The sequence below is a fragment of the Argentina silus genome (genome assembly GCF_951799395.1).
Source record: "Argentina silus genome assembly, chromosome: 3".
In the NCBI taxonomy this organism is placed as follows: domain Eukaryota; kingdom Metazoa; phylum Chordata; class Actinopteri; order Argentiniformes; family Argentinidae; genus Argentina; species Argentina silus.
The window spans coordinates 9308759-9321258 of record NC_139657.1 but is presented as its reverse complement, the minus strand read 5'-3'; the positions used below and the strand labels follow the sequence as shown (position 1 = coordinate 9321258).

Sequence of the window (12500 nt, the reverse complement as noted above, 5' to 3'; positions counted from 1 at the left end):
ACTGAGAATGGAGACATATCCAAATCTCTAACCATACCTGTCACTCTTGTGATGTCTTTGGCCCGGTCAGAACCAGCTGTGCAGGGCTGCTTGCACGCAGAGGGGAGACAGAGTTCTGTTGTTTCAGTGTTGTTTTTGTCTGGCTCCGGTGGTAGGAACACCGGGAACATGTTTGAGGTGTTGGCAGTCACATCGGCGGTTCCGGTTGAGCCATGGCAACATGCCGGTATTGTCTTATCCACAAGTCTCTGTCCATGTGTCCTGTATCATTTCCAGGGAAGCCAACATGTTCCCAAACTGAAGATGTGAGTGAGGATGGAGTAGATAAACCCATTCTGGTGTACGAACCCCTCCACGCACCTTCATACACAACTAGTTCCCTCCTGCGTCCCCGTGCTGCGCCTCACAAAAGGATAGTTTGAAAGGTGCCAGTTCAGATTTGAGTAGTGTAGGCCTGTAGTGTGTGTGTGTGTGGGGGGGGGGGGGGGGGGTTTACATCTTTTTTTGAATGTGGCCTGTGGAAATGTATTCGGTTCACAGGTGCGGACGGACGGATCCGAGTTCAGTCTGAATATGGGTCCAGTACCGTTACACCTCTTGTTGAGAAGATATATGAGGACAACTCACGAGAGGACATCCTCAGGTGGTTAATCTGGCGGTCATCTTGGATATAGAGAGAGAGAGAGAGAGAGAGGAGAGGATGAGGCAGAAAAGAAAGGGATAAAGAAATAGGTTAACCATCTTAGATATCACGCCTGATAACCGAAACACTACCATAACTGCACTGTACGTTCCCAGAATCCCTCTCAGAGTTCAGGAAATGAGGTCGGCAGTCCATCAACCGTGGTCCTATTATTCCACACGTGTCTACCTGTGACCATCATAAAACACAAAGCATAAAAGACAAAACATAAAACACGATCATCGTCACTATTCTTCAGATGATCCCATCACACTGAGATGTTCGTCAGTGTTGCGTGCTTTGGGGAGAAGGGGGTTGAATGTCATTTCATGTTTTAGTTATGGGTTCCTAGTTTCTCCTGAGATCGAGCCAAAGGGTGTGCTTTGCATATCACAATAGGCCCAGTAGGGAAGAGAGGCCTTCTCGGTGCGTCTTGGCCGTCCTGCAGATTGGCGATAAGGTAACGTCTTGCTTTTCACAAAGGCTTCGGTAGGGGGTAGAGGCCTTACAAAGGGTTCAGGCCGTACGTACACGGTGTCTCTGTCTGATACCTCCCTACCATCAGGGGAACCATCCAGGGAGGCCTCTTGGTGGAGAAACAACAGCACGTTCACATTCATACAGTTACAATTGCATGTTTTTGTCCTGGTGTTGGGAGGAGTGTGTCTACAACACACACACACACACGCGCGCGCATGCATGAACGCACACATGCACGCACGCATGAACGCAGACACACACGCACACACACACGCACACACGCACGCATGAACGCACACACGCACGCACACACTCACACTCACTCACACTCACTCACACACAGATACACACACACACACACACACACACACACACACACACAGACAGTCTCTCACTCCGACACACAGGGAGACAACACCAAACCCAGGATTATTGAATTATTGATGCTAATTGCTGGAGATGACATGATTTGTGTGTTTTGTGTCCAGTCCCCGGAGCGCCACAGGAAGTGATGCTGATCGAACAGGAAGTGACCTCGATGTTTGTGAACTGGAGACCACCGCCTGGGGAGGCGGAAGGGTTCAAGGTTTGTCCATTCATGGTCGGCCACGCTGACTAACCACCCGTTCGCTGATAGCACGTATGCTAGCATCAGTGTTAACATCAGCGTCAGCTGTCTCAGTTTACACCTACAGAATAAGCTCTTTATACACCTTCTCACACACACACACACACACACACACACACACACACACACACACACGTATGCGTACACACACTCCTCACAGAATGGGTTCTTTATTAGAGGAAGCAGGCTACCTGGGTCGGGTTCCACACTCACCTGCGGACTCTCGGCGAACACACTCGCCTGCCGGTTGCCTAGCAACCATTGTCAGTGCAGTAAGGTTTTGGTTACTCACCCTTTAAAGATGTATGACCCCCAGAGCCATGGCCAGGAAGAATGACCAAGCACTATCCACAAACACACACACACACACACACACACACACACACACACACATACACACCCATACACACACACACACACATTCTTAGGGTAAGGAACACATAGTAGATGCCGATGAAAGACATGCTTGAAGTTTGTGGGCTGCAGAAAGCAAACCAAAATACAGCATCCAAAGTAAAACAGCCAAAATACAGTATATGAGGTTGTATCAATGACTCATGAGGACACACAACAAGTTCAATATGATCTAATGTGCCTGTGTGTGTGTGTGTGTGTGTGTGTGTGTGTGTGTGTGTGTGTGTGTGTGTGTGTGTGTGTCTGGTGTGTGTGTGTGTGTTTGTGTGGTGTGTGGTGTGTGGGTGTGTATGTGTGTGTGTGTTTTCTCCCCAGCTGGTGTTTGGCCTGTCAGGGGACAGGAAGTCCTGGCGTGAGGTGGTTGTCCGTGGTAACAGTTTTGGGATCGGGGAGTTGACCCCAGGGTCAGACTATGACCTCATCATTCAGACCCTGCTGGGCTCAGACAGCAGCGAACCTCTCATCAGAGTTTTCCACACACGTAAGACACAAATACCTGTACTCATCACACACACACACACATACACACACACACATACACACACACACACACACACACACACACACACACACACTGAGGGGAGGATTCCTCCCGAAATATTTGTCTTTCATCATGATATTCTGTGTGTGTGTGTGTGTGTGTGTGTGTGTGTGTGTGTGTGTGTGTGTGTGTGTGTGTTGCAGGTCCAGCTGGTGTGTGTTCCCTCTCTCTGCTCCACATTAACTCTTCCTGTGCCCTGGTGAGGTGGGACACTGCAGTCGGCCACTTTGACTTCCACAGAGTGACCGTGGGCAACGGCTCAGACACACACACGCTGACAGTCTCCAGAGAGACGCAGGTCGCTATGGTGACGGGGTTAAGGGACGGCTGTAGCTACAACGTGAGCGTGGAGCGAGTCAGACAAGGGCTCGCTGGGACCGCAGCCTCCCTGACCGTCACCACAGGTACCCGACCGCAAATGGACCACACCACCACCACCACGTTAAGAACAAGTTAACCACTTGACTCTATTTCTTTATCACTTTCTTTTCTGCCTCATTCTCTCTCTCTCTCTCTCTCTCTCTCTCTCTCTCTCTCTCTCTCTCTCTCTCTCTCTCTCTCCCCTCCCCTCCCTCAGTGCCAGGCCGGGTACAGGATTTGCGTGTGGTGAGTGTGTCCGAGCGGGCGTTCTCTCTGCGGTGGGAGCAGGCAGAGGGGTGTGTGGAGAAGTACCATGTCAGCCTATTGCCGAACCAGGGGACTGTCACTCTGTACCCCACACACACCGGACTCGTACAGGTAAAACACACAAACACACACACATACACACACACACACACACACACACACACACACACACACACACACCACACACACACACCAGACACGTACAGGAACAACGCACACACACACACACACACACCAGACACGTACAGGTAAACGCTGTCCTTGTATTCCTACTGTTGAGATTTCTACTTGTGTTAATAGGAAGACATACAGTAGGACATGTCTAATGTGGATGGTTCTGACACGCTAAATTCACAGTATATAAATAGATAGACAGACAGACAGACAGACAGACAGACAGACAGACAGACAGCTAGATAGATAGATAGATAGATAGATAGATAGATAGATAGATAGATAGATAGATAGATAGATAGATAGGTAGGTAGGTAGGTACTTTATGGGGGGGGGGGGGGGGGGGGGGTAGAGGTGTAAAGACAATTGTCAATCAATCTGAAGGGGTACAAATTTGAACCCCACTCATAATGAACCTGGGTCATTCCCGGTCAACATAATATGTGAATGAAGTTCCAGTTTGAAATCCTAAAAGAGGTATGAATACATATCAGTGAATTTGTCTTGGTCAAGACTTCCAGGGTAAATTTTTGGGCCCTACCATTGCTACTCTGTGTTGTTACTCTGCGGCTGTAGGCTGTACACTCACACACATGGGAGCTATTACACCGTTGATGTTATCAGGACCCAGGGAGAAAGGAGTAAACCTGCTACAGTAGACTTCAACACCACTGAGTTATGGAGCTGAAGACACACACACACACACACACACACACACACACACACACACACACACTCCTCCCCTTCTCCCATGCCCCGCCCCATACCGGCTCTTACCGGCTGCCAGGTGTCAGATACCCCCCCAAACGTAACCTTACACACACACACACACACACACACACACACACACACGCACACACACACACACGCACACACACACACAGCACACGGGTTGAGTAATAGAGCTCATTATTTATTCGGTAGGCCTCCTGAGCTCAACTCTGAATCATTCATTTGCTGAAGCTTCTCTCCCTGGAGAGAAAGAGAAAGAGAGAGAGAGAGAGAGAGTTAGCTTGGTGCTAACGCAGGACCCACTGCCTGGCCACTGACTTCCCCTACCTGGATAACCTCTAACCACGGGACCGCATCAGGGGCAGAGCACCACTCACCGTGACCTAACCCTTTGACTTGGCACGGCTAAGCAGCTAACACCGGCTTCGACTCTGTTCAGTTCACTGGATTAACCACCGCTGGCCTCTCTAACCCTCGCCTGCTGCATTTAACCTTGGCTTAACTCTGCTACCACGGCTAACCGGCTAACACCAGCATGGCCCTGTCTCTGATCCTGCTCCTTGCCCTCTGCCTGGAACAGACACATTCACAGGTAAGACAGCCCGATGCCCAATCCATACATACAAACACACACACACATACACACACGCACACACACCGCACACACACACACACACACGCACAGACACAGACACACACACACACACAGGCACGCACGCACGGACACACGCGCGCACACACACACACACACACACACACACACACACACACACACACACACACACACACACACACACACATCCACCAGCAGATAGGCCTGCTCTCTCCTTAACACATACATACATACATCGGTTGTGGTTCTGGTTTTGGACTAGGTTGAGAAGGAGGAGGTGGGTTTTTGCAGGGCTGAGGTCACGCTGAGGCTCCTAGACATGCTGAGCAGATCCTAACCCTGTGACTGGGTCCTCCTGACAGAGTGGTTGTGTTGTGGTCTCTTCCAGGCAGACGTGGTCAGTGTGAGCCCCGGCACAGAGTTCACGGTCAGTGTGTCTGCAGCCTCCTCCTCCAACATCAGCCCTCCCGTCAGCCGCATTGTCAACACGAATGAGTCTGGTGAGATTCACGCACGCACGCACGCACGCACAAACCCACGCACGCACGCACGCACGCACGCACGCACACACACAGACACTTACTCAGCATCATTATACTGTGTAGTGTACTATACTGACTCTCTCTCTCTCTCTCTCTCTCTCTCTCTCTCTCTCACAGTGCTTTTTACCATTTCAGACCCTTGTGCTTTTCCCTTTACTGTTCTGGAGCTAGGAGGAGTGAGGGGAAGGAGCTAGGAGGAGTGAGAGGAAGGAGCTAGGAGGAGTGAGGGGAAGGACCTAAGGATAGGAGGGGTGAGACGAAGGAGCTAGGAGGAGTAAGGGGAAGGAGATAGGAGGAGTGAGGGGAAGGAGATAGGAGGAGTGAGGGGAAGGAGCTAGGAGGACAGGGAGCAAAGGACTAGAGGCGAGGAGGAGTGAGGGGGAAAGACATTCCGGGGAAGTGAAATTCCTGCTAGTACTTGTGACTCTTTTAACACAGCTAGAGAGTGAGATGCATCTTGGGTAACGTGTTGTAACTTGACAAGCCGATCGCCAGATCATGTTGTTTACTGAGGTGAACGGAACCCTGAGAGGACATTTCACAGATGAGGAGAGCATTCTGCCCGGAGATAAGGGGATAGAGTGGAGATTGTTGATGTTGATGTTTGCATTTCAGCAGCGTGGGCTTTTCAAGACCAGTCCCTGATCTGGGCGGTGTTATCACAGTGCTTAGAGCCTGAGCTTAGAGTCTTAGAGTTAGAGTTCTTATCACAGGGCTTAGAGTCCTAGAGTTAGGGCTTAGAGTCTGTTATAGCGATCGTATACAGTGGGACACGCGCATTCCACAACATTTACTCCTGTACAGCAGCTCTGAACTGCCGAGATCCAATAGGATCAGGTTGGTTAGAGAGGATGTGATTTTTTTCATGGCGTGGACTGCAGTGTGCAGAGTAGAGGTTTTGCTTGTACAGGACGGAGTACAATTGTACAGTTTGAGAGGAACTGCAAGTGAAGTGAGTGTTTTATGGCTCAGAAATGATGTCCTCTCCTGCCCCCTGCTGCAGAAACAGGGAAGTGTTTTTACATGTCACCCCTTTACACACCCTGTGTGTGTGTGTGTGTGTGTGTGTGTGTGTGTGTGTGTGTGTGTGTGTGTGTGTGTTCGTGCGTGCGTGCATGTGGTTGCTCCCTCTCTGTAGCTCCTCTGAGGTAACCTAAGCCTCGGCTTTTGAGCAGAATGAATGGTCCTCCAGTGAATGTCAGTGAAATGCCATTACTTTGTGAGGGCTTATTCACCAGAGTCTGGCCTCATACAGTCACACACACACACACACACACACACACACACACACACACACACACACACACACACATCTCTTGAGCCACGCCTGGTCTCAGCCAGGAGACCAGAACAGATCAGAAACGACCCACTAACAGACAACACTGCTATTCTCTTCACTGCTGTGTAGATATGCAGTATCTGATGGGTAAACCAACAGAGTAAACTCACTGTTCAAACACTGTCAGTTTCTCTCCCTCAAACGCTTTATTGGCAAGACTGCTCTCTCTCTCTCTCTCTCTCTCTCTCTCTCTTCTCTCTCTCTCTCTTTCTCTCTCTTTCATTCTCCTTGACTCTCCATGCTGTTTCTCAGGCCCAAACAGGCAACCTTCAGACAGATATCACTCCATTAAAAGATGCATCAACAAATGTCTCTCCTCTCCTCTCCCCTCCTCCCCTCCTCCCCTCATAGCCCCCGGAGCTCCCACTGGTCTAGAAGGAGAGAGGGTGGGGTCCAATGGCATCCTCCTCTCCTGGACCATGGCCTCTGACTCCCCCTCTATCAACGGATATGTCATCAGGTAATGGGATGTCTTGAGGAAAAACACACAAGGACACAGATACACACACACATACAGATACACACACACACAGACATAGAGACAGACACACACACACACACACACATATACACACACACAGACATAGAGACAGACACACACACAGACATAGAGACAGACACACATAGACACAGATACACACACACAGACATAGAGACACACACACAGACATAGAGACAGACACACAAAGACACAGATACCGACACACACACACACACACACACAAACACACACACACAGATACACACACACAGACATAGAGACAGACACACATATACACAGATACAGACAGACACACAAAGACACAGATACAGACACAGACACACAGACATTCGACGGTCAAATGTGTATGTATGACGTGTAGAATACGCTGGCTGTCACTCAACTGACACCCTATTCCCTGCATACAGTATCAGAAAACTGCATACATGGATCTGCAAATGCATTTTTTTACATGTTAAGAGCCTTGAGTCCAATGAGCGCGATACACATTTATTATTATTATTATTATTATAGGATTTGATCAGAACCATACTGATGCACTACATGTCCTGTACAATGTCCCCTGTGATTATTGATGTGTGTGTGTGTGTGTGTGTGTGTGTGTGTGTGTGTGTGTGTGTGTGTGTGTGTGTGTGTGTGTGTGTGTGTGTGTGTGTTGTCTCCCGCAGGTACAAGGAGGTGTGTCCTTATCCTGACCCTGTCTTCACTCAGGTGACCAAACTCATGGACATACCTGAGACCCTGCTCAACACCTTCAGCCCCGGGTCTACCTACAACATCAAGGTAACACACACACACACACACACACACACACAGACACCCACACACCTACAACATAGCTCTCCACATACCAGTGTGTCTGGGCAGATGCCACTGGCTGAGCCTCTATTCTGTTGATCTGGTTGAATAATTAAATAGTGATTGAATAATTGATCAGGTAAACAGATCTATGGATCAGCCATGGATCTTTTTCCACTGTCTGTGTTCTCAATGCACTCCAATGTGATCATGGTTATTAGTTTTCAGAATTCATTAACCTATAATGACCTTCATCGAGAGTCTGTGTCCTGTGTGTGTCGGTGTATGTGCGTGTGCGTGCGCGTGTGTTTGTGTCTAATGTCTGTGTGTCTGTGTCTTTGTGTGTCTGTCTCTATGTCTGTGTGTGTGTATCTGCATGTGTGTGTCTGTATCTGTGTCTATGTGTGTCTGTCTCTTTGTCTGTGTGTGTGTGTGTGTCTGTGTGCGTGCGTGCGTGCGTGTGATTGACCTATCACATTACCAGACGTGACCTGTGTGTGTGTGTGTGTGTGTGTGTGTGTGTGTGTGTGTGTGTGTGTGTGTGTGTGTGTGTATGTGGGCACTGTTGTGGGTAATGTAGTGGCTTGTGTTAGACAGCCTGTGACCTCCTGCACTACAGTATCAGCTGCTATTCAGCCTGTTGATATGAGACTGATGTATGACTGGTGTTACTGTGGTCCGCAAAACAATCAGGACGCCGATCGCGGGTGTCGTTAAACGCAGAGTGGATCTGATGACTTTTCTATTGACACAGTCGTGAATAAGTCATGACGAGTAATTCTCTCTCCCTCTCCTTAATACTTGATCTCTCGCTCTCTCTCTCTTTCTCTCGCTCCCTCCCTCCCTCTCTCTCTCCCTCTCTCTCTCTCTCCCTCCCTCCCTCCCTCTCTCTCTCCCTCTCTCTCTCTCTCTCTCCCTCCCTCCCCCCCTCTCTCTCTCTCTCCCTCCCTCCCTCTCTCTCTCTCTCTCTCTCTCTCTCTCCAGGTTGCAGCAGAGAATTCTGGTGGGATTGGACCGTTCAGCAAGTCTCTGTATATCAAGACGGCTGAGGCTCGTGGGTATCCATGTCCAACGTGCACCCAAAGACAGTCACGCACGAGCACACACAATCTCACACACACACTGGTGTCGGTTTCTTTGTGACAATCCCTTTTGTTGTGGACCCAAATAAAGCAATGAAATGTGTGTGTGTGTGTGTGTGTGTGTGTGTGTGTGTGTGTGCGTGTGTGTGTGTGCGCGCGTGTGTGTGCGCGCGCGTGTGTGTGCATGCGTGTGTGTGCCCGCATGTGTGTGTGTGTGCGCGTCTATGTGTGTGTGTGTGTGTGTGTGTGTGTGTGTGTGTGTGTGTGTGTGTGTGTGTGTGTGTGCGCACGCGTCCTGCAGCTCCTGGCATGGTGACGAACTTGACAGCGGCCGCTCAGAACCACACGTTTGTGGAGGTCACCTGGTTCCTCCCACGCCGCATCAACGGGCTCATCACCAAGTTCGCGGTCAAAGCCAAACACGGTCGCAACAACCAGTACGTCCGGAACCTGGAGCTCAACGCCGAGGACATCATGATGGGAGCGCTCCCCCACTGCAACGTATGTCCCCCACCCCCGTCCCGTCCCGTCCCCCCCTCTCTCTCTCTCTCTTTCTCTTTCACTCTCCCCTCTGTCTTTCCTCCATCTCTGACCGATCCACCCCCATCACCCGTTGGAGAAAGACTTTGTCGCTTTCATGTGTGTGTGTGTGTGTGTGTCCCTCCCCCGTTTGGACTGTTGATGTGTGCAGGACGCGGCGGACATCTTGTCCCGTGGGACCCCCAGTCCATCGGAGGTGACGGCCCTGACAGCGTCCTCTCCCCCCATCACCCTCTCGGCGGTGCCCCCCGCTGCCTCCTGGAGCATCCCCATATCCGTGGGGGTGGACCAGCTGAGGCCCTACACGGCCTACGTGTTCGAGGTGTCGGCTTTCACCTCCGACGGAGAGGGACAGATCGCCTCCACCATGGCCCGCATGCCGGAATCAGGTACACACCACGTCACACCGGGGGAGGCTGGTGGAGGTAGAAATCGGAGGACGGGCCTCATTGTAATGCATGGAAGGAGGCTGGTGGAGGTGGAAACCGGAGGACGGGCCTCATTGTAATGCATGGAAGGAGGCTGGTGGAGGTGGAAACCGGAGGACGGGCCTCATTGTAATGCATGGAAGGAGGCTGGTGGAGGTGGAAACCGGAGGACGGGCCTCACTGTAATGCGTGGAACGGAATGAGGAATGTGTTGGATACCATTCCTCATTCCATTGCATGCATTCCAATGAGCCTCCGATTTCTACCTCCACCAGCCTCCCCTGAATCCTATACTACAGTATAGAAACATAGGTCCAGTATATTCATTGAGGTGAATATAAAGAACGTTGTAGACAGAAACCTCCTCCCAGGTTTCTAAGTAGGTTACAGCCCAGTCTGATAGATGATATGCCAAGCCCATATCTTGGTATCTACGGTTTCACAACAAACACACATCAACACTGGACGGTTTATCAGCTTCTATTTAAGATATCCTCTATGATAGCCTGTGTGTGTGTGTGTGTGTGTGTGTGTGTGTGTGTGTCTGTGTGCGTGTGCGTGTGCGTGTGCGTGTGCGTGTGCGTGTGCGTGTGCGTGTGAGTGTGAGTGTGCGTGTGTGTGTGTGTGTGTATAATGTGGGCGTGTGTATCATCTATCAGAGGCAGTCAGCTCTGTCTGATAGATGATATGCCAAGCCCATATCTTGGTATCTACGCTATCACAACAAACAACAATTAACACTGAAGGGTTTATCAGCAGCTTCTATTTATGATATCCTCTATGATAATCTGTGTGTGTGTGTGTGTGTGTGTGTGTGTGTGTGTGTGTGTGTGTGTGTGTGTGTGTGTGTGTGTGTGTGTGTGTGGGTGGGTGGGTGGGTGGGTGGGTGGGTGGGTGGGTGTGTGTGTGTGTGTGTGTGTGTGTGTGTGTGTGTGTGTGTGTGTGTATATATGTGTGTGTGTGTGTGTGTGTGTGTGTGTGTGCACGTGTGTGCGTGTGTGTGTGTGTGTTGCAGCCCCAGAGGACCCTCCTCAGAACCTCTCTGTCTGGAACGTGACGTCCAAGTCTGTCTCAGTGTCCTGGGATCCCCCCACCATCATCACAGGACGATTCAGCTACGTCATCTACCTCTACGGATCCTCCGGTAAGCATACACACATCTATGGACTTCTGTCCACCATGACACCTTCCACCTTCCCCCATCCTTACTGGAAGTCAAACGCTGTCGCTGGTCAAGGGTGGAACAGCAGGGAACTCACATTTCTAGTCATGGACCGGTCAGTGGATTCATACAATCAACTCTTTGTTTGTATGAGTTTCTGAGGAGATAATAGTCAAACATGCTTAATTCTTACATATTCTTAATTCTTATATATTCTTAATTCTTATATTAACCGTTTTAATTCTCAACGTTAAAGTCCTGACTCTGACTTTAAAGTTGAGAATTAAAAGGGTTAATAGAAGAATTAAGGTAAGGGTTATGGTTATGGTTATGGTTACGGTCAAGGTCAAGGTTTAGGGCTGGGTAGTCCCAAGGATCCCACTTAGCCTCTCTCATTATGGATGTTGGGCTTTAGTGATTGTAATGATGATGTTTCTGATATTGAAGAATAAGATCCAATGGTGCGTGGAAGAAGGCGGATACTCAAATTAAAAGTTGAAGAAAAGACAATTTATTAGTCAAGTCGACTTGGGACACCAAATTACTGTCCAAGAGAATGGTCAGCAGGGAAATGGCGACCACAAAGAGTTTGCAGTCAATTTTATAGTAGGTAATAAACGTGAAACCAGGACATAAGGCTCATCTCAGTTAGGCTTGGCGCCAGTGAGTCTGACATGTTATCAACAGAGATCTTGGGGTCTGGTTCCCCTGGTTGTAAACTACATTCCAAGGGTCACTCAGGAAAATACATTCTAACAAGCCGTGTTTAAACTGGCAGTCTAACCCTAACCTTAACTGTTTGAGCGTGTGTTTCCTGTGTTCCAGGGTACATGTATGAGAACGCCACGGCGGACCTGAGGTTCATGTACACGGGTCTGACCCCCTACACATACTACAGACTGGAGGTACGGGCCAAGTCTGCTGGAGAAGTGGGACCTGAGGCGTATGCCAACATCCTCACTCCTGCCGAGGGTAAGAACATACACTTTTAATCAGAGTCAATCTGACAGTCTAACATTCCACCTGTCCAAGATTACACCGGGATAAGGTCCTACCTGACAGTCTAGATTCTATCTGATTGTCTAAGGTTTCCTCTCAGTGTCTAAGATTCCTTCTAACACGTGTGTGTGTGTGTGTGTGTGTGTGTGTGTGTGTGTGTGTGTGTGTGTGTGTGTGTGTGTGTGTGTGTGTGTGTGTGGTGTGTGGTGTGTGTGTG

At 49.7% G+C, this 12500-nt stretch overlaps 1 protein-coding gene across 1 annotated transcript in view; it reads left to right on the top strand.

Moving 5' to 3' along the window:
- ptprq (protein tyrosine phosphatase receptor type Q) overlaps window positions 1–12500 on the top strand; it is a gene marked incomplete at its 5' end in the record, with an annotated part of 50184 nt that overhangs the window by 7909 nt on the left and 29775 nt on the right. The window contains 12 exons of the mRNA XM_083665733.1: window positions 1651–1748; window positions 2520–2685; window positions 2931–3149; window positions 3323–3483; window positions 5280–5391; window positions 7124–7232; window positions 7943–8057; window positions 9057–9126; window positions 9456–9655; window positions 9846–10083; window positions 11138–11266; window positions 12110–12256. Of these exons, the coding sequence (XP_083521859.1) occupies window positions 1651–1748; window positions 2520–2685; window positions 2931–3149; window positions 3323–3483; window positions 5280–5391; window positions 7124–7232; window positions 7943–8057; window positions 9057–9126; window positions 9456–9655; window positions 9846–10083; window positions 11138–11266; window positions 12110–12256 (1764 nt within the window). The remainder of the gene's footprint in view (window positions 1–1650; window positions 1749–2519; window positions 2686–2930; window positions 3150–3322; window positions 3484–5279; window positions 5392–7123; window positions 7233–7942; window positions 8058–9056; window positions 9127–9455; window positions 9656–9845; window positions 10084–11137; window positions 11267–12109; window positions 12257–12500) is intronic.